Source organism: Crinia signifera, chromosome 9, assembly GCF_055691185.1.
Source record: "Crinia signifera chromosome 9, ASM5569118v1, whole genome shotgun sequence".
In the NCBI taxonomy this organism is placed as follows: domain Eukaryota; kingdom Metazoa; phylum Chordata; class Amphibia; order Anura; family Myobatrachidae; genus Crinia; species Crinia signifera.
The window spans coordinates 164,401,807-164,426,954 of record NC_139225.1 but is presented as its reverse complement, the minus strand read 5'-3'; the positions used below and the strand labels follow the sequence as shown (position 1 = coordinate 164,426,954).

Sequence of the window (25,148 nt, the reverse complement as noted above, 5' to 3'; positions counted from 1 at the left end):
CCACCACCATGCCTCACCTGACTAGTCTCCCAGTTCCTGCCGCTGATCTCCACAGCACAATGCTGCCACCACCATGCCTCACCTGACTAGTCTCCCTGTTCCTGCCGCTGATCTCCACAGCACGATGCTGCCACCACCATGCCTCACCTGACTAGTCTCCCTGTTCCTGCCGCTGATCTCCACAGCATGATGCTGCCAACACCATGCCTCACCTGACTAGTCTCCCAGTTCCTGCCACTGATCCCCACAGCATGATGCTGCCAACACCATGCCTCACCTGACTAGTCTCCCAGTTCCTGCCACTGATCCCCACAGCATGATGCTGTCACCACCATGCCTCACCTGACTAGTCTCCCAGTTCCTGCCACTGATCCCCACAGCATGATGCTGTCACCACCATGCCTCACCTGACTAGTCTCCCTGTTCCTGCCGCTGATCCTCACAGCACGATGCTTCCACCACGCCTCACCTGACTAGTCTCCCAGTTCCTGTCGCTGATCCCCTCAGCATGATGCTGCCACCACCACGCCTCACCTGACTAGTCTCCCAGTTCCTGCCACTGATCCCCACAGCATGATGCTGCCAACACCATGCCTCACCTGACTAGTCTCCCAGTTCCTGCCACTGATCCCCACAGCATGATGCTGTCACCACCATGCCTCACCTGACTAGTCTCCCAGTACATGCCGCTGATCCCCACAGCATGATGCTGATCCCCACAGCACACCATGTGGTCACTGTAGGGAGGTTATCGGCCTGGAGATGTACAGTGCCTTGTTTCCTCCAAACATGGACCACAGCATTCACACCAAAGAGTTCAATCTTCGTCTCATCAGACCAGAGGATTTTGTTTCTCATGGTCTGAGAGTCCTTCAGGTGTATTTGGGCAAACTACAGGTGGGCTGCAATAAAGTGGCTTCCGTCTGTCCACTCTACCATACAGGCCTGATTGGTGGATTGCTGAAGAGATGGTTGTTCTTCTGGAAGCCTCTCTCCACAGAGGAATGCTGTAGCTCTGACAGAGTGACCATTGGGATCTTGGTCACCTCCCTGACTGGGGACATTCTCCCCCAATCGCTCAGTTTAGATGGCTGGCTAGCTCTAGGAAGAGTCCTGGTGGTTCTGAACTTCTTCCATTTACGGATGATGGATAGGCCCCTGTGCTCACTGGGACCTCCAAAGCAGCAGATATGTTTTCATACCCTTCCCCAGATTTGTGCCAGGAGACAATCCTGTCTCGGAGGTCTACAGACAATTCCTGACCCCATGCTTGGTTTGTGCACTGTTACGTGTGGGACCTTATATAGACAGGTGTGTCTTTCCAAATCCTGTCCAATCACCTGAATGTACCACAGGTGGACTCCACTTACGCTGTAGGAACATCTCAAGGACGATCAGTGGGAACAGGACGCACCTGAGGTCAGTTTGAGCTTCATGGCAAAGGCTGTGAATACTTATGTACATGTGGGGCCAAATGGGTGTGGGAATCAGAAAGTGATATATTTTGGGAGAGCTTTCCCATTATTTTAAAGCGGAAATCATTTGCACTAAAAAAACAGGTTGATTTCCAAAAAATCTCCAAAAACTTTTTTCGCATTGTCATTATGGGGTGTTGTGTGTAGAAATTTGACGGAAAAATAAATGTATTCCATTTTGGAATAAGGCTGTAACAATAAAAGCAAAGCGCTATGAATACTTTCCGGATGCACTGTATACCTGTATGCTAACTATTCCGAGGAGTCCGGTACCAAAGGTAATTACTTCTGGTAAATGTGATAGGTAAAACCAGTGCTGGACAAACAGAAGGGCAATCCTGCCCAATACCACTTACCTGAACCTAAGGGGACGGTGAGTGCACTCAACTTTATTTAATCATTTGTGCTAAATATCCAAGAAGATTTTGGCCTTTTGGGCGAGGTGAGATAATGCTAATACTATAGGGTAGACTACTTAAATCAAACAATATAAACCATTCCATAAATACAAATATCTTCAGCTCCGAGTCCACAAACTGCGCAGATAACAGTCAGAACACAAGTTTGCTACAAGTTTACCTTTCGGTGTTTTCGCTGTGAACTCCGGATCAAAACAGAAGGTGTCCTCGGGTTTCCCGGATGCCGGTTTAAATGGAGGCTGGATTTCCTGTCTGTACAGCTTCTGTATATGAAAGGCTTGGAGTTAGTACAGAGAATCGCTGTACCGTAAGATTTCTATACTCAGTAATGAGCCGCATTACAGCAGCACAAAGGTTAAGATGACGGTTATAGAAATAGTCGTCATAAAAGACGAGAGAGAAAAGGAACCAGAACAATCCGGTAATTTACGACTCACGTTCCAGTCGATAGTAGCAAAAAAGGGGTGTCTTTTAATTTCTTCCACCCGGTCCAGGCCAGCGCCTACAAATACAGATAAATACATGTTTTGTACACCCCCAATACAACACAGGATACATCATGGAACATGATAAATAAAGGACTATTATCTACATTTTGTCTGCAGTAAAAGTATCAAATATAACCTCTACGTTACCCTGCTGGGGTGCAGAGCGGACCGGAGACTATATTGGTTATTGTCAAACACCCAATGGCTTGGATATGCTTCAATGTATTTCTAGGAACCAACTCCAGGGCACAGATGTACGATAACCTTGACAGCAGGAGATAGAACTGCAGTGGTGCATGCAGACCAGGGAAAGGGTCAGAGAGACCCAAAGAGGTGCAGGGAGAACCAAAGAGGCGAAGGGAGAACCAAAGAGGCGCAGGGAGAACCAAAGAGGCGCAGGGAGAACCAAAGAGGTGCAGGGAGAACCAAAGAGCAGCAGGGAGAACCAAAGAGGCGCAGGGAGAACGAACCAAAGAGGTGCAGGGAGAATGAACCAAAAAGGCGCAGGGAGAACCAAAGAGGCGCAGGGAGACCCAAAGAGACGCCGGGAGAACCAAAGAGGCGCAGGGAGAACCAAAGAGGCGCATGGAGAACCAAAGAGGCGCAGGGAGACCCAAAGAGGCGCAGGGAGAACGAACCAAAGAGGTGCAGGGAGAACCAAAGAGACGCAGGGAGAACCAAAGAGGCGCAGGGAGACCCAAAGAGGCGCAGGGAGAACGAACCAAAGAGGTGCAGGGAGAACCAAAGAGACGCAGGGAGAACCAAAAAGGCGCAGGGAGAACCAAAGAGGTGCAGGGAGAACCAAAGAGGTGCAGGGAGAACCAAAGAGGCACAGGGAGACCCAAAGAGACGCAGGGAGAACCAAAGAGACGCAGGGAGAACCAAAGAGGCGCAGGGAGAACCAAAAAGGCTCAGGGAGAACCAAAAAGGCTCAGGGAGAACCAAAAAGGCTCAGGGAGAACCAAAGAGGTGCAGGGAGAACCAAAGAGGTGCAGGGAGAACCAAAGAGGTGCAGGGAGAACCAAAGAGCAGCAGGGAGGCCCAAAGAGACGCAGGGAGAACCAAAGAGGTGCAGGGAGGCCCAAAGAGACGCAGGGAGGCCCAAAGAGACGCAGGGAGGCCCAAAGAGGCGCAGGGAGAACCAAAGAGCTGCAGGAAGGCCCAAAGAGCAGCAGGGAGAACCAAAGAGACGCAGGGAGAACCAAAGAGACGCAGGGAGAACCAAAGAGCCGCAGGGAGGCCCAAAGAGGCGCAGGGAGGCCCAAAGAGGTGCAGGGAGAACCAAAGAGGCGCAGGGAGAACCAAAGAGGCGCAGGGAGAACCAAAGAGGTGCAGGGAGAACCAAAGAGCAGCAGGGAGAACCAAAGAGGCGCAGGGAGAATGAACCAAAGAGGTGCAGGGAGAATGAACCAAAAAGGCGCAGGGAGAACCAAAGAGGCGCAGGGAGACCCAAAGAGACGCCGGGAGAACCAAAGAGGCGCAGGGAGAACCAAAGAGGCGCAGGGAGAACCAAAGAGGCGCAGGGAGACCCAAAGAGGCGCAGGGAGAACGAACCAAAGAGGTGCAGGGAGAACCAAAGAGACGCAGGGAGAACCAAAGAGGTGCAGGGAGAACCAAAGAGGTGCAGGGAGAACCAAAGAGCAGCAGGGAGGCCCAAAGAGAAGCAGGGAGAACCAAAGAGGTGCAGGGAGGCCCAAAGAGACGCAGGGAGGCCCAAAGAGACGCAGGGAGGCCCAAAGAGGCGCAGGGAGAACCAAAGAGCTGCAGGAAGGCCCAAAGAGCAGCAGGGAGAACCAAAGAGACGCAGGGAGAACCAAAGAGACGCAGGGAGAACCAAAGAGCCGCAGGGAGGCCCAAAGAGGCGCAGGGAGGCCCAAAGAGGTGCAGGGAGAACCAAAGAGGCGCAGGGAGAACCAAAGAGACGCAGGGAGAACGAACCAAATAGGCGCAGGGAGAATGAACCAAAAAGGCGCAGGGAGAACCAAAGAGGTGCAGGGAGACCCAAAGAGATGCACGGAGAACCATTGAGGCGCAGGGAGAACCAAAGAGGCGCAGGGAGAACCAAAGAGGCGCAGGGAGAACCAAAGAGGCGCAGGGAGAACCAAAGAGGCGCAGGGAGAACCAAAGAGGCGCAGGGAGAACCAAAGAGGCGCAGGGAGGCCCAAAGAGGTGCAGGGAGAACCAAAGAGGTGCAGGGAGAACCAAAGAGGCGCAGGGAGAACCAAAGAGGCGCAGGGAGAACCAACGAGGCGCAGGGAGAACGAACCAAATAGGCGCAGGGAGAATGAACCAAAAAGGCGCAGGGAGAACCAAAGAGGTGCAGGGAGACCCAAAGAGATGCACGGAGAACCATTGAGGCGCAGGGAGAACCAAAGAGGCGCAGGGAGAACCAAAGAGGCGCAGGGAGAACCAAAGAGGCGCAGGGAGAACCAAAGAGGCGCAGGGAGGCCCAAAGAGGTGCAGGGAGAACCAAAGAGGTGCAGGGAGAACCAAAGAGGCGCAGGGAGAACCAGAGGCGCAGGGAGACCCATAGAGACGCAGGGAGAAACAAAGAGGCGCAGGGAGAAACAAAGCGGCGCAGGGAGAAACAAAGCGGCGCAGGGAGAACCAAAGCGGCGCAGGTAGAACCAAAAAGGCGCAGGGAGAACCAAAGAGCCGCAGGGAGAACCAAAGAGGTGCAGGGAGAACCAAAGAGGTGCAGGGAGAACCAAAGAGGTGCAGGGAGAACCAAAGAGCAGCAGGGAGGCCCAAAGAGACGCAGGGAGGCCCAAAGAGACGCAGGGAGGCCCAAAGAGACGCAGGGAGGCCCAAAGAGACCCAGGGAGGCCCAAAGAGACGCAGGGAGGCCCAAAGAGACGCAGGGAGGCCCAAAGAGCCGCAGGGAGAACCAAAGAGCCGCAGGGAGAACCAAAGAGACGCAGGGAGAACCAAAGAGACGCAGGGAGAACCAAAGAGCCGCAGGGAGAACCAAAGAGACGCAGGGAGAACCAAAGAGCCGCAGGGAGAACCAAAGAGGCGCAGGGAGCCCATAGAGGCGCTGGGAGAACAAAAGAGCCACAAGGAGAACAATAGAGGCGCAGGGAGCCCATAGAGGCGCAGGGAGAACCAAAGAGGCGAAGGGAGAACCAAAGAGGCACAGGGAGAACCAAAGAGCCGCAGGGAGCCCACAGAGGCGCAAGGAGAACCAAAGAGGTGCAGTTAGACTATAATGTAGGCTTTACATTGGCTTTTCGTTACTCCGATATCATCCATGACCACAATATTTGGCAGTAACAACCCCTCCATTATGGCGGAGTTTCTGGTGCCATAGAGCTCCCTTGCCACTTCTTTTGGACAATGTTTTTGGCATTTTATTTATATACTGGAGAACTTTTTTTTTTCTTCTGGACACGCTAAATGTGCAAACAATAAAAAAACGAAACATTTTCTACTTGGTGTTGAGACTCTCTGGTGAGTTCCAGGGTATAAGGGTCTGTGTAAGTGTGGCTGAAGGTAAGGCCGTGTACCTGTCCTTCTCCCACCAGCTACGTATACTCTCTGTACATACTGACTTTAGGTATCAGCGATTGGGGCTCGAGAACATAAGGACGGGTCACATAGGGGAACCTCTTCTCAGCATTTATCTACCCCTACTTTGTGCAGCTCATTTAGGAGATGCTCAGACTTGTGCCCCACTGTGGCCATATTAAGTCATTACACCAAGAAAGATCTCCTCTTAGTTTTACACCCATTCTGCAAAATACACTTACCTGTCCAGTACGCTCAGTAATATCCTGCAGCTGGTTACATGAATATACCGGGATCTGTACTTACACCCACCTTTATCCCTAGCCTGGCGTTTATTAGGACTTGTACATAAACAGCTTCTCTTCTGATTAAGTGCTAAGCGCCATTTCCAGTAAGCGATTTGGACAGATTATTGAGCAGCGATAACAAAAAGACCTTGAGACGCGGGATGAGAGCAATTACGGAGATATTAGCAAATAATGGCTCCTAAATCTGTCTGCGAGCGCAGGGAAGACTGTCGGCACAAACGCCGGCACGGATTGTATTGGATGTATCGCACACACCACTCACCTAATCTGTTTAAAGGGTTTCGCTTGAACAACATTCTCAGCAGACTTTGGGCTTCGGGGCTTAGAAACTGCGGCATCCCAAGCTTTGATCTGTAGAGAAAGTTCTCAGTGTTAGCTCAGTGGAGAGGCAGAGAGCAGCCACAGAACAGCAGGATCAATTGAAATTTCATTTACGGTCTGAGGAAGGAGAATTTAGAACATTTATCAAGTGCTGAATTTGTTGTTCTCTAGTTTTATCTCCAGACTTTTCCTGTGTTTGTATAAACTTAGCAACCAGAACGTCGCTATCGCGTGAAGGCACAATGTCAGTGCGGCATCAAAACCAGATCTTGTTCAGTATTTACCCCCTGGAGAAATGGGTACTAGACATGTGCACAAACCAGAAGCCATTATTATTCATATAGTGCCACAAGGGCTCTGCAGCACCTAATATACCCCATAAACAACTGAGCAGAGCAAGACAACAGCCACTTACAGTACAAGACAATGCAGGACAAGTACAAGGTGAACAGACATTGCCGTGCCAGTGGTCCTAGCACCCACATAAGCGGCAGGGAGGCTGGAACAGTGGGTTAGGGGCCATTGTGTTCAATGTGGAGTAAATATTAGTAGAAGAGAAAGCACATGAGGGAAAAGTGCCCTGCTCAAGTGAGCTTACACTCTATAGGGGAGGGACCGACAGAGGAGAAACAGATGGGGTAGACAGATGAGGGACAGAGGATTAGGATGAGAGTTGGTTGGGTTTGATGAAGAAGTGGTCTTAAGAGCTCGTCTGATGTTTTGTGGAGAGTCTGTGTGGGAGAGAATTCCTGAGCACGGGTAAAATCATGGAGGTGGGAATAGGGATAAGGATTAGTAGGCACGAGAGACCTGATAGCAAAGGGAACTGGTGGGAGAATAAAAGGAGAGGAGGACAGAGACGTGAATGGGAGAGGGATGGGTCAGTGGGTGGAGATGGATGGGTCAGTAGGTGGAGAGGGACGGGTCAGTGGGTGGAGAGGGATGGGTCAGTGGGTGGAGAGGAATGGGTCAGTGGGTGGAGAGGGACGGGTCAGTAGGTGGAGAGAGACGAGTCAGTAGGTGGAGAGGGATGGGTCAGTAGGTGGAGAGAGACAGGTCAGTAGGTGGAGAGAGATGGGTCAGTAGGTGGAGAGAGATGGGTCAGTAGGTGGAGAGAGATGGGTCAGTAGGTGGAGAGAGATGGGTCAGTAGGTGGAGAGAGATGGGTCAGTAGGTGGAGAGAGATGGGTCAGTAGGTGGAGAGGAATGGGTCAGTAGGTGGAGAGGGATGGGTCAGTAGGTGGAGAGAGATGGGTCAGTAGGTGGAGAGAGATGGGTCAGTAGGTGGAGAGGAATGGGTCAGTAGGTGGAGAGGGATGGGTCAGTAGGTGGAGAGGGACGGGTCAGTAGGTGGAGAGGGATGGGTCAGTAGGTGGAGAGAGATGGGTCAGTAGGTGGAGAGGGATGGGTCAGTAGGTGGAGAGGGATGGGTCAGTAGGTGGAGAGAGATGGGTCAGTAGGTGGAGAGAGATGGGTCAGTAGGTGGAGAGGAATGGGTCAGTAGATGGAGAGGAATGGGTCAGTAGGTGGAGAGGGACGGGTCAGTAGGTGGAGAGGGATGGGTCAGTAGGTGGAGAGAGATGGGTCAGTAGGTGGAGAGGGATGGGTCAGTAGGTGGAGAGGGATGGGTCAGTAGGTGGAGAGAGATGGGTCAGTAGGTGGAGAGAGATGGGTCAGTAGGTGGAGAGGGATGGGTCAGTAGGTGGAGAGGGATGGGTCAGTAGGTGGAGAGGGATGGGTCAGTAGGTGGAGAGAGATGGGTCAGTAGGTGGAGAGGAATGGGTCAGTAGGTGGAGAGGAATGGGTCAGTAGGTGGAGAGGAATGGGTCAGTAGGTGGAGAGGAATGGGTCAGTAGGTGGAGAGGGATGGGTCAGTAGGTGGAGAGGGATGGGTCAGTAGGTGGAGAGATGGGTCAGTAGGTGGAGAGAGATGGGTCAGTAGGTGGAGAGGAATGGGTCAGTAGGTGGAGAGGAATGGGTCAGTAGGTGGAGAGGGATGGGTCAGTAGGTGGAGAGACATGGGTCAGTAGGTGGAGAGGGATGGGTCAGTAGGTGGAGAGACATGGGTCAGTAGGTGGAGAGGGATGGGTCAGTAGGTGGAGAGACATGGGTCAGTAGGTGGAGAGACATGGGTCAGTAGGTGGAGAGGGATGGGTCAGTAGGTGGAGAGGGATGGGTCAGTAGGTGGAGAGACATGGGTCAGTAGGTGGAGAGGGATGGGTCAGTAGGTGGAGAGGAATGGGTCAGTAGGTGGAGAGACATGGGTCAGTAGGTGGAGAGGGATGGGTCAGTAGGTGGAGAGACATGGGTCAGTAGGTGGAGAGACATGGGTCAGTAGGTGGAGAGGGATGGGTCAGTAGGTGGAGAGGGATGGGTCAGTAGGTGGAGAGGGATGGGTCAGTAGGTGGAGAGGGATGGGTCATTGGGTGGAGAGAGATGGGTCAGTGGGTGGAGAGAGATGGGTCAGTAGGTGGAGAGACATGGGTCAGTAGGTGGAGAGAGATGGGTCAGTAGGTGGAGAGAGATGGGTCAGTAGGTGGAGAGGGATGGGTCAGTAGGTGGAGAGAGATGGGTCAGTAGGTGGAGAGAAATGAGTCAGTAGGTGGAGAGAGATGGGTCAGTAGGTGGAGAGGGATGGGTCAGTAGGTGGAGAGGGATGGGTCAGTAGGTGGAGAGGGATGGAGAGGGATGGGTCAGTAGGTGGAGAGGAATGGGTCAGTAGGTGGAGAGAGATGGGTCAGTAGGTGGAGAGGAATGGGTCAGTAGGTGGAGAGAGATGGGTCAGTAGGTGGAGAGGGATGGGTCAGTAGGTGGAGAGGAATGGGTCAGTAGGTGGAGAGAGATGGGTCAGTAGGTGGAGAGAGATGGGTCAGTAGGTGGAGAGATGGGTCAGTAGGTGGAGAGAGATGGGTCAGTAGGTGGAGAGAGATGGGTCAGTAGGTGGAGAGGAATGGGTCAGTAGGTGGAGAGAGATGGGTCAGTAGGTGGAGAGAGATGGGTCAGTAGGTGGAGAGGGATGGGTCAGTAGGTGGAGAGGAATGGGTCAGTAGGTGGAGAGAGATGGGTCAGTAGGTGGAGAGAGATGGGTCAGTAGGTGGAGAGAGGTGGGTCAGTAGGTGGAGAGATGGGTCAGTAGGTGGAGAGAGATGGGTCAGTAGGTGGAGAGAGATGGGTCAGTAGGTGGAGAGAGATGGGTCAGTAGGTGGAGAGAGATGGGTCAGTAGGTGGAGAGGGATGGGTCAGTAGGTGGAGAGGGATGGGTCAGTAGGTGGAGAGGGATGGGTCAGTAGGTGGAGAGGGATGGGTCAGTAGGTGGAGAGAGATGGGTCAGTAGGTGGAGAGGAATGGGTCAGTAGGTGGAGAGGAATGGGTCAGTAGGTGGAGAGGAATGGGTCAGTAGGTGGAGAGGAATGGGTCAGTAGGTGGAGAGGGATGGGTCAGTAGGTGGAGAGGGATGGGTCAGTAGGTGGAGAGATGGGTCAGTAGGTGGAGAGAGATGGGTCAGTAGGTGGAGAGGAATGGGTCAGTAGGTGGAGAGGGATGGGTCAGTAGGTGGAGAGAGATGGGTCAGTAGGTGGAGAGAGATGGGTCAGTAGGTGGAGAGGGATGGGTCAGTAGGTGGAGAGAGATGGGTCAGTAGGTGGAGAGAAATGAGTCAGTAGGTGGAGAGAGATGGGTCAGTAGGTGGAGAGGGATGGGTCAGTAGGTGGAGAGGGATGGGTCAGTAGGTGGAGAGGGATGGAGAGGGATGGGTCAGTAGGTGGAGAGGAATGGGTCAGTAGGTGGAGAGAGATGGGTCAGTAGGTGGAGAGGAATGGGTCAGTAGGTGGAGAGAGATGGGTCAGTAGGTGGAGAGGGATGGGTCAGTAGGTGGAGAGGAATGGGTCAGTAGGTGGAGAGAGATGGGTCAGTAGGTGGAGAGAGATGGGTCAGTAGGTGGAGAGAGGTGGGTCAGTAGGTGGAGAGATGGGTCAGTAGGTGGAGAGAGATGGGTCAGTAGGTGGAGAGAGATGGGTCAGTAGGTGGAGAGAGATGGGTCAGTAGGTGGAGAGAGATGGGTCAGTAGGTGGAGAGAGATGGGTCAGTAGGTGGAGAGAGATGGGTCAGTAGGTGGAGAGGGATGGGTCAGTAGGTGGAGAGAGATGGGTCAGTAGGTGGAGAGGGATGGGTCAGTAGGTGGAGAGAGATGGGTCAGTAGGTGGAGAGGGATGGGTCAGTAGGTGGAGAGGAATGGGTCAGTAGATGGAGAGGAATGGGTCAGTAGGTGGAGAGGGATGGGTCAGTAGGTGGAGGGGGACGGGTCAGTAGGTGGAGGGGGACGGGTCAGTAGGTGGAGAGGGATGGGTCAGTAGGTGGAGAGGGATGGGTCAGTAGGTGGAGAGAGATGGGTCAGTAGGTGGAGAGGGATGGGTCAGTAGGTGGAGAGGAATGGGTCAGTAGGTGGAGAGGGATGGGTCAGTAGGTGGAGAGGGATGGGTCAGTAGGTGGAGAGAGATGGGTCAGTAGGTGGAGAGGGATGGGTCAGTAGGTGGAGAGGAATGGGTCAGTAGGTGGAGAGGGATGGGTCAGTAGGTGGAGAGGGATGGGTCAGTAGGTGGAGAGAGACGAGTCAGTAGGTGGAGAGGGATGGGTCAGTAGGTGGAGAGAGATGGGTCAGTAGGTGGAGAAAGATGGGTCAGTAGGTGGAGAGGAATGGGTCAGTAGGTGGAGAGGGATGGGTCAGTAGGTGGAGAGGGATGGGTCAGTAGGTGGAGAGAGACGAGTCAGTAGGTGGAGAGGGATGGGTCAGTAGGTGGAGAGAGATGGGTCAGTAGGTGGAGAGGGATGGGTCAGTAGGTGGAGAGGAATGGGTCAGTAGGTGGAGAGGGATGGGTCAGTAGGTGGAGAGGGATGGGTCAGTAGGTGGAGAGGAATGGGTCAGTAGGTGGAGAGGGATGGGTCAGTAGGTGGAGAGACATGGGTCAGTAGGTGGAGAGACATGGGTCAGTAGGTGGAGAGAGATGGGTCAGTAGGTGGAGAGGAATGGGTCAGTAGGTGGAGAGGAATGGGTCAGTAGGTGGAGAGGGATGGGTCAGTAGGTGGAGAGACATGGGTCAGTAGGTGGAGAGAGATGGGTCAGTAGGTGGAGAGGGACGGGTCAGTAGGTGGAGAGGGATGGGTCAGTAGGTGGAGAGGGATGGGTCAGTAGGTGGAGAGGGATGGGTCAGTAGGTGGAGAGAGATGGGTCAGTAGGTGGAGAGGGATGGGTCAGTAGGTGGAGAGAGATGGGTCAGTAGGTGGAGAGGGATGGGTCAGTAGGTGGAGAGGGATGGGTCAGTAGGTGGAGAGGGATGGGTCAGTAGGTGGAGAGAGACGAGTCAGTAGGTGGAGAGGGATGGGTCAGTAGGTGGAGAGGGATGGGTCAGTAGGTGGAGAGGGATGGAGAGGGATGGGTCAGTAGGTGGAGAGAGATGGGTCAGTAGGTGGAGAGGGATGGGTCAGTAGGTGGAGAGGGACGGGTCAGTAGGTGGAGAGAGATGGGTCAGTAGGTGGAGAGGGATGGGTCAGTAGGTGGAGAGGGATGGGTCAGTAGGTGGAGAGACATGGGTCAGTAGGTGGAGAGGAATGGGTCAGTAGGTGGAGAGGGATGGGTCAGTAGGTGGAGAGACATGGGTCAGTAGGTGGAGAGAGATGGGTCAGTAGGTGGAGAGGGATGGGTCAGTAGGTGGAGAGGGATGGGTCAGTAGGTGGAGAGGAATGGGTCAGTAGGTGGAGAGGAATGGGTCAGTAGGTGGAGAGGGATGGGTCAGTAGGTGGAGAGACATGGGTCAGTAGGTGGAGAGAGATGGGTCAGTAGGTGGAGAGGGATGGGTCAGTAGGTGGAGAGGGATGGGTCAGTAGGTGGAGAGGGATGGGTCAGTAGGTGGAGAGGAATGGGTCAGTAGGTGGAGAGGGATGGGTCAGTAGGTGGAGAGGAATGGGTCAGTAGGTGGAGAGGGATGGGTCAGTAGGTGGAGAGACATGGGTCAGTAGGTGGAGAGAGATGGGTCAGTAGGTGGAGAGACATGGGTCAGTAGGTGGAGAGGAATGGGTCAGTAGGTGGAGAGGGATGGGTCAGTAGGTGGAGAGGGATGGGTCAGTAGGTGGAGAGAGACGGGTCAGTAGGTGGAGAGAGATGGGTCAGTAGGTGGAGAGGGATGGGTCAGTAGGTGGAGAGGAATGGGTCAGTAGGTGGAGAGAGGTGGGTCAGTAGGTAGAGAGGGTGAGACAGGCATGCTTGAATGCAGAGAAGACAATATCTGATGAGAGAGAAAAATGGAAGTGGTGGGCAAGATGGAACAAGCAAATGGGGGGGGGGGGGGTAGCGTAGGAGGGGGGAGGGGATAGAACCATTACACTGTATCACTGTACACAGAATGTATGGTAGATGCCATCCACTTAGCAACACAACACGGTAATTATTCCAGGAACCCCTTATGTCCTATGAGCAGTGGGGGAACTGATATAATCTGCCACCCATTGCCCAGAGCTGCTCCATACTGCCCCCTACAGGAACCAGCCCCAAACATATAACCAGGGACCAAGGACAGTGGGTAAATGCAGAGGAAAAACCTCATCTCTGAGAGAAGCCGCGGAGTACCCGCGTCTATTGGGGACACCGCCGGACATCATGCACTTACTTCAGTATCATGTTCATGGTTTCGTTCCGGTCTTTACCCTGAAAGGGTAACGTACCCGTCAGCATCTCAAACTGAAAGAGAGAAATGAGCACAGTGACTTCCCCACGCAGAGACCGGGTCTCCGTTGCTATGACAATGTGTGATGTAAGTTTGTCAAAAAACAAAACAAAAAGAATGGAATAAAGACAGATTTGAAAATTACCACCTACAAAAAGCTTTAATGTAGAGAGTGCGACAGAGGTGCCGAGAGCTGGACGGGTGTGGTATAGGGGTCCGACTGTCGGGACCCCATCCGGCACCTGAGCTGAACAGCTCAGCGTCTACACAGACGTGGGATCATACCCGTGTGTACTACAAGTAGTGCCAGACAGCCGGCATGCCATCCTTAGGTTGTATCGTGTCCACCCCATGTTCCGTAAGGGACTTACCCCCTGGATAATGGGGGAGTATGGGGTCTATACACTTGATAATACAGAAAATCAACTAATCAATAAATCTATGCTTTTATTATATTCTGTTTTCCTGACTGCCGCTATTATTGCTGCAGATGACTTTAGCTTGTTGCACACTGTACTATTCACTGCGTATGAGGCCTTCCCTTTGGGCTAAACAGTTATAATATGTCAGAAACGGCAGCCATTTTGTTAGGCATGACTTGCATAATAATATTATTAAAATGGCTGATCATTCAGAACAGAGCTGTAAAAGTGATTTCTTATAGAATATTGTTTTTGGTTTTAGAAGCTTAAGAATGTGATGTTGACAGTATAATGGAGCAAGGACAGGAAGCTAGTCTCCACAAACTGAATAAGATGGGAACAAGGCCACACATGCGTAGACCCACAAGGCCACTGAAGTTGGGTGTTGGGTTAATTATGACATCATGATTGAAAGCAGAGCTTTCCAATAAGACTCAATGCTTATGAGTAATTAATTAATTAATGTGATAAAGGTTTAAATATCAGAGTGATAGAAGGAGGGAGAAGGCAGTTGAGGAAGAACAAGGAAGCACAGGGGGCTGGAGGTAACTATGAAGGAGGTTTAATCATGGCTGATCACTGTCCTTGAAAGGTGTCCATTTTGATTTAGAATTACTGTTTAAGTATTAGCTAGTCAGTTTTATGTTTCTTGTGTTAGTCTGCATTTGCAAATATCTGTAATGAAGCTATTCTTTAAGTAAAGCATTGTCATACCTTTTATAACAAGGTTGTGTGGGTGTGCAATCATTTCAGCGTTGCCGTTATATTTAAAGGTAATAAGGTAAATATATACAAGTTTGGGTTATCAATCATATCTAATCTTATCAGATAAATATCTGCTTTATCACACTGTATAGTGGGGGATACCACCCCTGTAATATAGAGAGCCAACCGTGTCCTGAGTTACCCTACCATAAGGACACCAAACGACCACCAATCGGCGCTCTGCGTGTGACCTCGTCTGTTCACCACTTCCGGTGCCATATACTCCACGGTGCCGCAGAACGAATACGCCTTCTTCTCATGGTCCACAGACTCCTTGCTGAGCCCAAAGTCTGGAAAACAAAGGGAATGTAAAAGTGCCCCTAACGCTCGTCCCACAGACATGACACATTACAGGCGCAGCTCATCCACGCCGACACGCTTACTGTACTATGGTGAACGTGTGCACACTGGTCCTTATTCACGCCGACACGCTTACTGTACCATGGTGAACGTGTGCACACTGGCTCTTATTCACGCCGACACGCTTACTGTACTATGGTGAACGTGTGCACACTGGCCCTTATTCACGCCGACACGCTGACTGTACTATGGTGAACGTGTGCACACTGGCCCTTATTCACGCCAACACGCGGTACTATGGTGAACGTGTGCACACTGGCCCTTATTCACGCCGACACGCTGACTGTACTATGGTGAACGTGTGCACACTGGCCCTTATTCACGCCGACACGCTGACTGTACTATGGTGAACGTGTGCACACTGGCCCTTATTCACGCCGACACGCTTACTGTACTATGGTGAACATGTGCACACTGGCCCTTATTCACGCCGACACGCTTACTGTACTATGGTGATTGTGTGCACACTGGCCCTTATTCACGCCGACACGTGGTACTATGGTGAACGTGTGCACACTGGCCCTTATTCACGCCGACACGCTTACTGTACTATGGTGAACGTGTGCACACTGGCCCTTATTCACGCCGACACGCTTACTGTACCATGGTGAACGTGTGCACACTGGCCCTTATTCACGCCGACACGCTGACTGTACTATGGTGAACGTGTGCACACTGGCCCTTATTCACGCCGACACGCTTACTGTACTATGGTGAACGTGTGCACACTGGCCCTTATTCACGCCGACACGCTTACTGTACCATGGTGAACGTGTGCACACTGGCCCTTATTCACGCCGACACGCTTACTGTACTATGGTGAACGTGTGCACACTGGCCCTTATTCACGCCGACACGCTTACTGTACTATGGTGAATGTGTGCACACTGGCCCTTATTCACGCCGACACGCTTACTGTACCATGGTGAACGTGTGCACACTGGCCCTTATTCACGCCGACACGCTTACTGTACTATGGTTAACGTGTGCACACTGGCCCTTATTCACGCCGACACGCTTACTGTACTATGGTGAACGTGTGCACACTGGCCCTTATCCACGCCGACACGCTTACTGTACTATGGTGAACGTGTGCACACTGGCCCTTATTCACGCCGACACGCTTACTGTACTATGGTGAACGTGTGCACACTGGCCCTTATTCACACCGACACGCTTACTGTACTATGGTGAACGTGTGGACACTGGCCTTTATTCACGCCGACACGCTTACTGTACCATGGTGAACGTGTGCACACTGGCCCTTATTCACGCCGACACGCTTACTGTACTATGGTGAACGTGTGGACACTGGCCCTTATTCACGCCGACACGCTTACTGTACTATGGTGAACGTGTGCACACTGGCCCTTATTCACGCCGACACGCTTACTGTACTATGGTGAACGTGTGCACACTGGCCCTTATTCACGCCGACACGCTTACTGTACTATGGTGATTGTGTGCACACTGGCCCTTATTCACGCCGACACGTGGTACTATGGTGAACGTGTGCACACTGGCCCTTATTCACGCCGACACGCTTACTGTACTATGGTGAACGTGTGCACACTGGCCCTTATTCACGCCGACACGCTTACTGTACTATGGTGAACGTGTGGACACTGGCCCTTATTCACGCCGACACGCTTACTGTACTATGGTGAACGTGTGCACACTGGCCCTAATTCACGCCGACACGCTTACTGTACCATGGTGAACGTGTGCACACTGGCCCTTATTCACGCCGACACGCTTACTGTACTATGGTGAACGTGTGCACACTGGCCCTTATTCACGCCGACACGCTTACTGTACTATGGTGAACGTGTGCACACTGGCCCTTATTCACGCCGACACGCTTACTGTACTATGGTGAACGTGTGCACACTGGCCCTTATTCACGCCGACACGCTTACTGTACCATGGTGAACGTGTGGACACTGGCCCTTATTCACGCCGACACGCTTACTGTACCATGGTGAACGTGTGCACACTGGCCCTTATTCACGCCGACACGCTTACTGTACTATGGTGAACGTGTGCACACTGGCCCTTATTCACGCCGACACGCTTACTGTACCATGGTGAACGTGTGCACACTGGCCCTTATTCACGCCGACACGCTTACTGTACTATGGTGAATGTGTGCACACTGGCCCTTATTCACGCCGACACGCTGACTGTACTATGGTGAACGTGTGCACACTGGCCCTTATTCACGCCGACACGCTTACTGTACTATGGTGAACGTGTGCACACTGGCCCTTATTCACGCCGACACGCTTACTGTACTATGGTGAACGTGTGCACACTGGCCCTTATTCACGCCGACACGCTTACTGTACCATGGTGAACGTGTGCACACTGGCCCTTATTCACGCCGACACGCTTACTGTACTATGGTGAACGTGTGCACACTGGCCCTTATTCACGCCGACACGCTTACTGTACTATGGTGAATGTGTGCACACTGGCCCTTATTCACGCCGACACGCTTACTGTACCATGGTGAACGTGTGCACACTGGCCCTTATTCACGCCGACACGCTTACTGTACTATGGTTAACGTGTGCACACTGGCCCTTATTCACGCCGACACGCTTACTGTACTATGGTGAACGTGTGCACACTGGCCCTTATCCACGCCGACACGCTTACTGTACTATGGTGAACGTGTGCACACTGGCCCTTATTCACGCCGACACGCTTACTGTACTATGGTGAACGTGTGCACACTGGCCCTTATTCACACCGACACGCTTACTGTACTATGGTGAACGTGTGGACACTGGCCTTTATTCACGCCGACACGCTTACTGTACCATGGTGAACGTGTGCACACTGGCCCTTATTCACGCCGACACGCTTACTGTACTATGGTGAACGTGTGGACACTGGCCCTTATTCACGCCGACACGCTTACTGTACTATGGTGAACGTGTGCACACTGGCCCTTATTCACGCCGACACGCTTACTGTACTATGGTGAACGTGTGCACACTGGCCTTTATTCACGCCGACACGCTTACTGTACTATGGTGAACGTGTGCACACTGGCCCTTATTCACGCCGACACGCTTACTGTACTATGGTGAACATGTGCACACTGGCCCTTATTCACGCCGACACGCTTACTGTACTATGGTGAACGTGTGGACACTGGCCCTTATTTACGCCGACACGCTTACTGTACTATGGTGAACGTGTGCACACTGGCCCTTATTCTATTAGACTCGGACGGATGCGCATTTTCGGACGGCCACCAAGTGTTCTTAGCCCCGCCTACCGTACGGACCGCGAGTGGATGTTTCATGTGAACACCTACCCCATCTATGGGAACCCCTCCCATCCTCTGATGGTCACCGATCATCGAATGATGGACCGAGCGGTCAGGCAGCACCGAGTGCTCCAGACCACTCGGACATTTCTCTGTGTGAAAGCAGGGATATGGGCGGCTATGTCAGCTGTCCGCCCCCCACACGTGCGTCACGGCCGGATAACCATACGAACATGAAACGTGGGGTGTACGCATATGGTAATGAGCCCAAACAGCCCTTCACGCCCCTCTCCACCCCCTGCTCCGATTATTCCGACCGATTGTTTTCTGTACGGAATGCACACTCTATTCAGACGTGCGCGTTGTTCACACATGCGCAGAAACGCCTCTGCACATGCGCAAACACAATACATCGGCCGTCCAACTCAATCAGAATAAGGGCCAATGTGTGACAAGGGAGGGCAGCAGTGCAGCAGAGAGAGAGATGCCATCCGTTGTGGAGGGAGGCGCCATCCGTCGCGGAGTGATTATATCCTCTAGTGTGTATGCTCAATGTCGCTGATGTCGCGCACTACAGCACATCATTAACAACCCCCCACCAGGCTATATAGCCAATAACCCGCCCAGTGTCGTTTAGTGTGTACACTAAGTCCCCCCCCCCCCCCCCCATGGTCCATATCGTCTACTATATCAGCCGCGGGTTGTGTAGTGTGTACAGGGCTATACGTTCGCTGTTGTATACTGCGTCGCTGACACACACACACACCTTATACTGTATACACATGGATGGCATGTAATCACACAGAGGTACACACACACACAGCAGTAACACAATACCACGAGGTGTATAGCAGCAGCCTGTATAACACACAATGGGGTCTGCTGCACACAAGGAACGTACCTGTTAACTTGATATGTCCGGCTTCATCCAGCAAAATGCTGAAAATTAAAATGTACATTCACCAATACGCACAACGGGAAATGGCATAACAGCATTATAGTGTGATGCCCAACACCAACTACCAGGTGCCCGGAGAGTTAGAGGGCGCCACTGTATACGGGAGGAGCTCCTGGCATCCAGACTCATTATTATCCAGCATATCGGAGGGTGACACTGTACTGTACACTAACACCTACTGTCAGACTATAGACGCATTATCCTACATATCAGAGGGTGACACTGTACTGTACACTAACACCTACTGTCAAAATATAGAGGCATTATCCTACATATCAGAGGGTGACACTGTACTGTACACTAACACCTACTGTCAGACTATAGATGCATTATCCTACATATCAGAGGGTGACACTGTACTGTACACTAACACCTACTGTCAGACTATAGACGCATTATCCTACATATCAGAGGGTGACACTGTACTGTACACTAACACCTACTGTCAGAATATAGACGCATTATCCTACATATCAGAGGGTGACACTGTACTGTACACTAACACCTACTGTCAGACTATAGACGCATTATCCTACATATCAGAGGGTGACACTGTACTGTACACTAACACCTACTGTCAGAATATAGAGGCATTATCCTACATATCAGAGGGTGACACTGTACTGTACACTAACACCTACTGTCAGACTATAGACACATTATCCTACATATCAGAGGGTGACACTGTACGGTACACTAACACCTACTGTCAGACTATAGACGCATTATCCTACATATCAGAGGGTGACACTGTACTGTACACTAACACCTACTGTCAGACTATAGAGGCATTATCCTACATATCAGAGGGTGACACTGTACTGTACACTAACACCTACTGTCAGACTATAGAGGCATTATCCTACATATCAGAGGGTGACACTGTACACTAACACCTACTGTCAGACTATAGACGCATTATCCTACATATCGGAGGGTGACACTGCACTGTACACTAACACCTACTGTCAGACTATAGACGCATTATCCTACATATCAGAGGGTGACACTGTACTGTACACTAACACCTACTGTCAGACTATAGATGCATTATCCTACATATCAGAGGGTGACACTGTACTGTACACTAACACCTACTGTCAGACTATAGAGGCATTATCCTACATATCAGAGGGTGACACTGTACTGTACACTAACACCTACTGTCAGACTATAGACGCATTATCCTACATATCGGAGGGTGACACTGCACTGTACACTAACACCTACTGTCAGACTATAGAGGCATTATCCTACATATCAGAGGGTGACACTGTACTGTACACTAACACCTACTGTCAGACTATAGACGCATTATCCTACATATCAGAGGGTGACACTGTACTGTACACTAACACCTACTGTCAGAATATAGACGCATTATCCTACATATCAGAGGGTGACACTGTACTGTACACTAACACCTACTGTCAGACTATAGACGCATTATCCTACATATCAGAGGGTGACACTGTACTGTACACTAACACCTACTGTCAGAATATAGACGCATTATCCTACATATCAGAGGGTGACACTGTACTGTACACTAACACCTACTGTCAGACTATAGACGCATTATCCTACATATCAGAGGGTGACACTGTACACTATACACATTATTATCCTACATATCAGAGGGTGACACTGTACTGTACACTAACACCTACTGTCAGAATATAGACGCATTATCCTACATATCAGAGGGTGACACTGTACTGTACACTAACACCTACTGTCAGAATATAGACGCATTATCCTACATATTAGAGGGTGACACTGTACTGTACACTAACACCTACTGGCAGAATATAGACACATTATCCTACATATTAGAGGGTGACACTGTACTGTACACTAACACCTACTGTCAGAATATAGACGCATTATCCTACATATCAGAGGGTGACACTGTACTGTACACTAACACCTACTGTCAGAATATAGACGCATTATCCTACATATCAGAGGGTGACACTGTACTGTACACTAACACCTACTGTCAGACTATAGACGCATTATCCTACATATCAGAGGGTGACACTGTACACTATACACATTATTATCCTACATATCAGAGGGTGACACTGTACTGTACACTAACACCTACTGTCAGAATATAGACGCATTATCCTACATATCAGAGGGTGACACTGCACTGTACACTAACACCTACTGTCAGACTATAGACGCATTATCCTACATATCAGAGGGTGACACTGTACTGTACACTAACACCTACTGTCAGACTATAGACGCATTATCCTACATATCAGAGGGTGACACTGTACTGTACACTAACACCTAATGTCAGAATATAGACACATTATCCTACATATCAGAGGGTGACACTGCACTGTACACTAACACCTACTGTCAGACTATAGACACATTATCATACATATCAGAGGGTGACACTGCACTGTACACTAACACCTACTGTCAGACTATAGACGCATTATCCTACATATCAGAGGGTGACACTGTACTGTACACCAACACCTACTGTCAGACTATAGACACATTATCCTACATATCAGAGGGTGACACTGTACTGTACACTAACACCTACTGTCAGACTATAGACGCATTATCCTACATATCGGAGGGTGACACTGTACTGTACACTAACACCTACTGTCAGACTATAGACGCATTATCCTACATATCGGAGGGTGACACTGTACTGTACACTAACACCTACTGTCAGACTATAGACGCATTATCCTACATATCAGAGGGTGACACTGTACTGTACACTAACACCTACTGTCAGACTATAGACGCATTATCCTACATATCAGAGGGTGACACTGTACTGTACACTAACATCTACTGTCAGACTATAGAGGCATTATCCTACATATCAGAGGGTGACACTGTACACTAACACCTACTGTCAGAATATAGACGCATTATCCTACATATCAGAGGGTGACACTGTACTGTACACTAACACCTACTGTCAGACTATAGACGCATTATCCTACATATCGGAGGGTGACACTGTACTGTACACTAACACCTACTGTCAGAATATAGACGCATTATCCTACATATCAGAGGGTGACACTGTACTGTACACTAACACCTACTGTCAGACTATAGACGCATTATCCTACATATCAGAGGGTGACACTGTACTGTACACTAACACCTACTGTCAGACTATAGAGGCATTATCCTACATATCAGAGGGTGACACTGTACACTAACACCTACTGTCAGAATATAGACGCATTATCCTACATATCAGAGGGTGACACTGTACTGTACACTAACACCTACTGTCAGACTATAGACGCATTATCCTACATATCAGAGGGTGACACTGTACTGTACACTAACACCTACTGTCAGACTATAGATGCATTATCCTACATATCAGAGGGTGACACTGTACTGTACACTAACACCTACTGTCAGACTATAGACGCATTATCCTACATATCAGAGGGTGACACTGTACACTAACACCTACTGTCAGACTATAGATGCATTATCCTACATATCAGAGGGTGACACTGTACTGTACACTAACACCTACTGTCAGAATATAGACGCATTATCCTACATATCAGAGGGTGACACTGTACTGTACACTAACACCTACTGTCAGAATATAGACACATTATCCTACATATCAGAGGGTGACACTGTACTGTACACTAACACCTACTGTCAGACTATAGACGCATTATCCTACATATTAGAGGGTGACACTGTACTGTACACTAACACCTACTGTCAGACTATACACGCATTATCCTACATATCAGAGGGTGACACTGTACACTAACACCTACTGTCAGACTATAGACGCATTATCCTACATATCAGGGGGTGACACTGTACTGAACACTAACACCTACTGTCAGACTATAGACGCATTATCCTACATATCAGAGGGTGACACTGTACACTAACACCTACTGTCAGAATATAGACGCATTATCCTACATATCAGAGGGTGACACTGTACTGTACACTAACACCTACTGTCAGAATATAGACGCATTATCCTACATATCAGAGGGTGACACTGTACTGTACACTAACACCTACTGTCAGAATATAGACACATTATCCTACATATCAGAGGGTGACACTGTACTGTACACTAACACCTACTGTCAGACTATAGACGCATTATCCTACATATTAGAGGGTGACACTGTACTGTACACTAACACCTACTGTCAGACTATACACGCATTATCCTACATATCAGAGGGTGACACTGTACACTAACACCTACTGTCAGAATATAGACGCATTATCCTACATATCAGAGGGTGACACTGCACAGTAAAACCTACTCTCAATGTAGAAACATCATCCTACATATAAGGACACTGTATTATAATGGACAACAATACAGCAATAAGGACTAAAGGTGCCCATACACATACCAATTACCCGGTACTTTTTGTGCTAAAATAGTATCATTGTGCATGGGATGCAATGCTATTTTAGCACAAAAAATACCGGGTGATTGGTACGTGTATGGGCACCTTATTGCAATACAGACCCAGGAATTAGTGGGTGCTGGGAGCATGCAGGCAGTAATAAGGACTAATCGAATACAGACCTACAGTAGGAATTAGCGGGTGCTGGGAGCATGCAGGCAGTAATAAGGACTAATGGAATATAGACCTACAGTAAGAATTAGCGGGTGCTGGGAGCATGCAGGCAGTAATAAGGACTAATGGAATATAGACCTACAGTAAGAATTAGTGGGTGCTGGGAGCATGCAGGCAGTAATAAGGACTAATGGAATAAAGACCTACAGTAAGAATTAGCGGGTGCTGGGAGCATGCAGGCAGTAATAAGGACTAATGGAATAAAGACCTACAGTAAGAATTAGCGGGTGCTGGGAGCATGCAGGCATTAATAAGAACTAATGGAATACAGACCTACAGCAAGATTTAGCGGGTGCTGGGAGAATGCAGGCAGTAATCAGGACTAATCGAATACAGACCTACAGTAGGAATTAGCGGGTGCTGGGAGCATGAAGGCAGTAATAAGAACGAATGGAATACAGACCAAGGAATTAGCGGGTGCTGGGAGCATGCAGGCAGTAATAAGGACTAATGGAATATAGACCTACAGCAAGATTTAGCGGGTGCTGGGAGCATGCAGGCAGTAATAAGGACTAATCGAATACAGACCTACAGTAGGAATTAGCGGGTGCTGGGAGCATGAAGGCAGTAATAAGGACTAATGGAATACAGACCTACAGCAAGATTTAGCGGGTGCTGGGAGAATGCAGGCAGTAATCAGGATTGATGGAATACAGACCTACAGTAGGAATTAGTGGGTGCTGGGAGCATGCAGGCAGTAATAAGAACCAATGGAATACAGACCTACAGTAGAAAATAGCGGGTACTAGGAGCATGTAGGCATTAATAAGAACTAATGGAATCCAGACCTAGGAATTAGCGGGTGCTGGGAGCATGCAGGCAGTAATAAGGACTAATGGAATATAGACCTAAAGTAAGAATTAGCGGGTGCTGGGAGCATGCAGGCAGCAATCAAGACTAATGGAATACAGACCTACAGTAGGAATTAGCGGGTGCTGGGAGCATGCAGGCATTAATAAGAACTAATGGAATACAGACCTACAGTAAGAATTAGTGGGTGCTGGGAGCATGCAGGCAGTAATAAGAACTAATGGAATACAGACCTAGGAATTAGCGGGTGCTGGGAGAATGCAGGCAGTAATCAGGACTAATGGAACACAGACCTACAGTAAGAATTAGCGGGTGCTGGGAGAATGCAGGCAGTCACCAGGACTAATGGAACACAGACCTACATTAAGAATTAGCGGGTGCTGGGAGAATGCAGCCAATAATCAGGACTAATGTAATACAGACATACAGTAGGAATTAGCAGGTGCTGGGAGCATGCAGGTAGTAATAAGAACTCTTGGTCGGACAGAGAGACAGCATGGACGGTAACTAACTAAAAAGGAGACAAGCTGATAGATTTTACTTTACTTTTCTGGCTTCAGGTCGCGGTACACAATCCCCAGGCTATGGAGGTGATCCAGTGCCAGCGCCAGTTCTGCCAGGTAGAACTTCACATCTTCCTCTGTAAACATAACCTAATAAGAACTGTATAGATTTA

General features: G+C 50.1%; 1 protein-coding gene across 1 annotated transcript in view; it reads right to left on the bottom strand.

Annotated features, from left to right (window-relative positions):
- RPS6KA6 (ribosomal protein S6 kinase A6) overlaps window positions 1-25,148 on the bottom strand; it is a 103,134-nt gene that overhangs the window by 14,031 nt on the left and 63,955 nt on the right. Inside the window, exons 7-13 of the mRNA XM_083160378.1 lie at window positions 25,019-25,125; window positions 18,963-19,000; window positions 14,569-14,711; window positions 13,178-13,248; window positions 6,460-6,548; window positions 2,332-2,396; window positions 2,055-2,157 (exon numbers count right to left, since the gene is read on the bottom strand). Of these exons, the coding sequence (XP_083016504.1) occupies window positions 2,055-2,157; window positions 2,332-2,396; window positions 6,460-6,548; window positions 13,178-13,248; window positions 14,569-14,711; window positions 18,963-19,000; window positions 25,019-25,125 (616 nt within the window). The remainder of the gene's footprint in view (window positions 1-2,054; window positions 2,158-2,331; window positions 2,397-6,459; window positions 6,549-13,177; window positions 13,249-14,568; window positions 14,712-18,962; window positions 19,001-25,018; window positions 25,126-25,148) is intronic.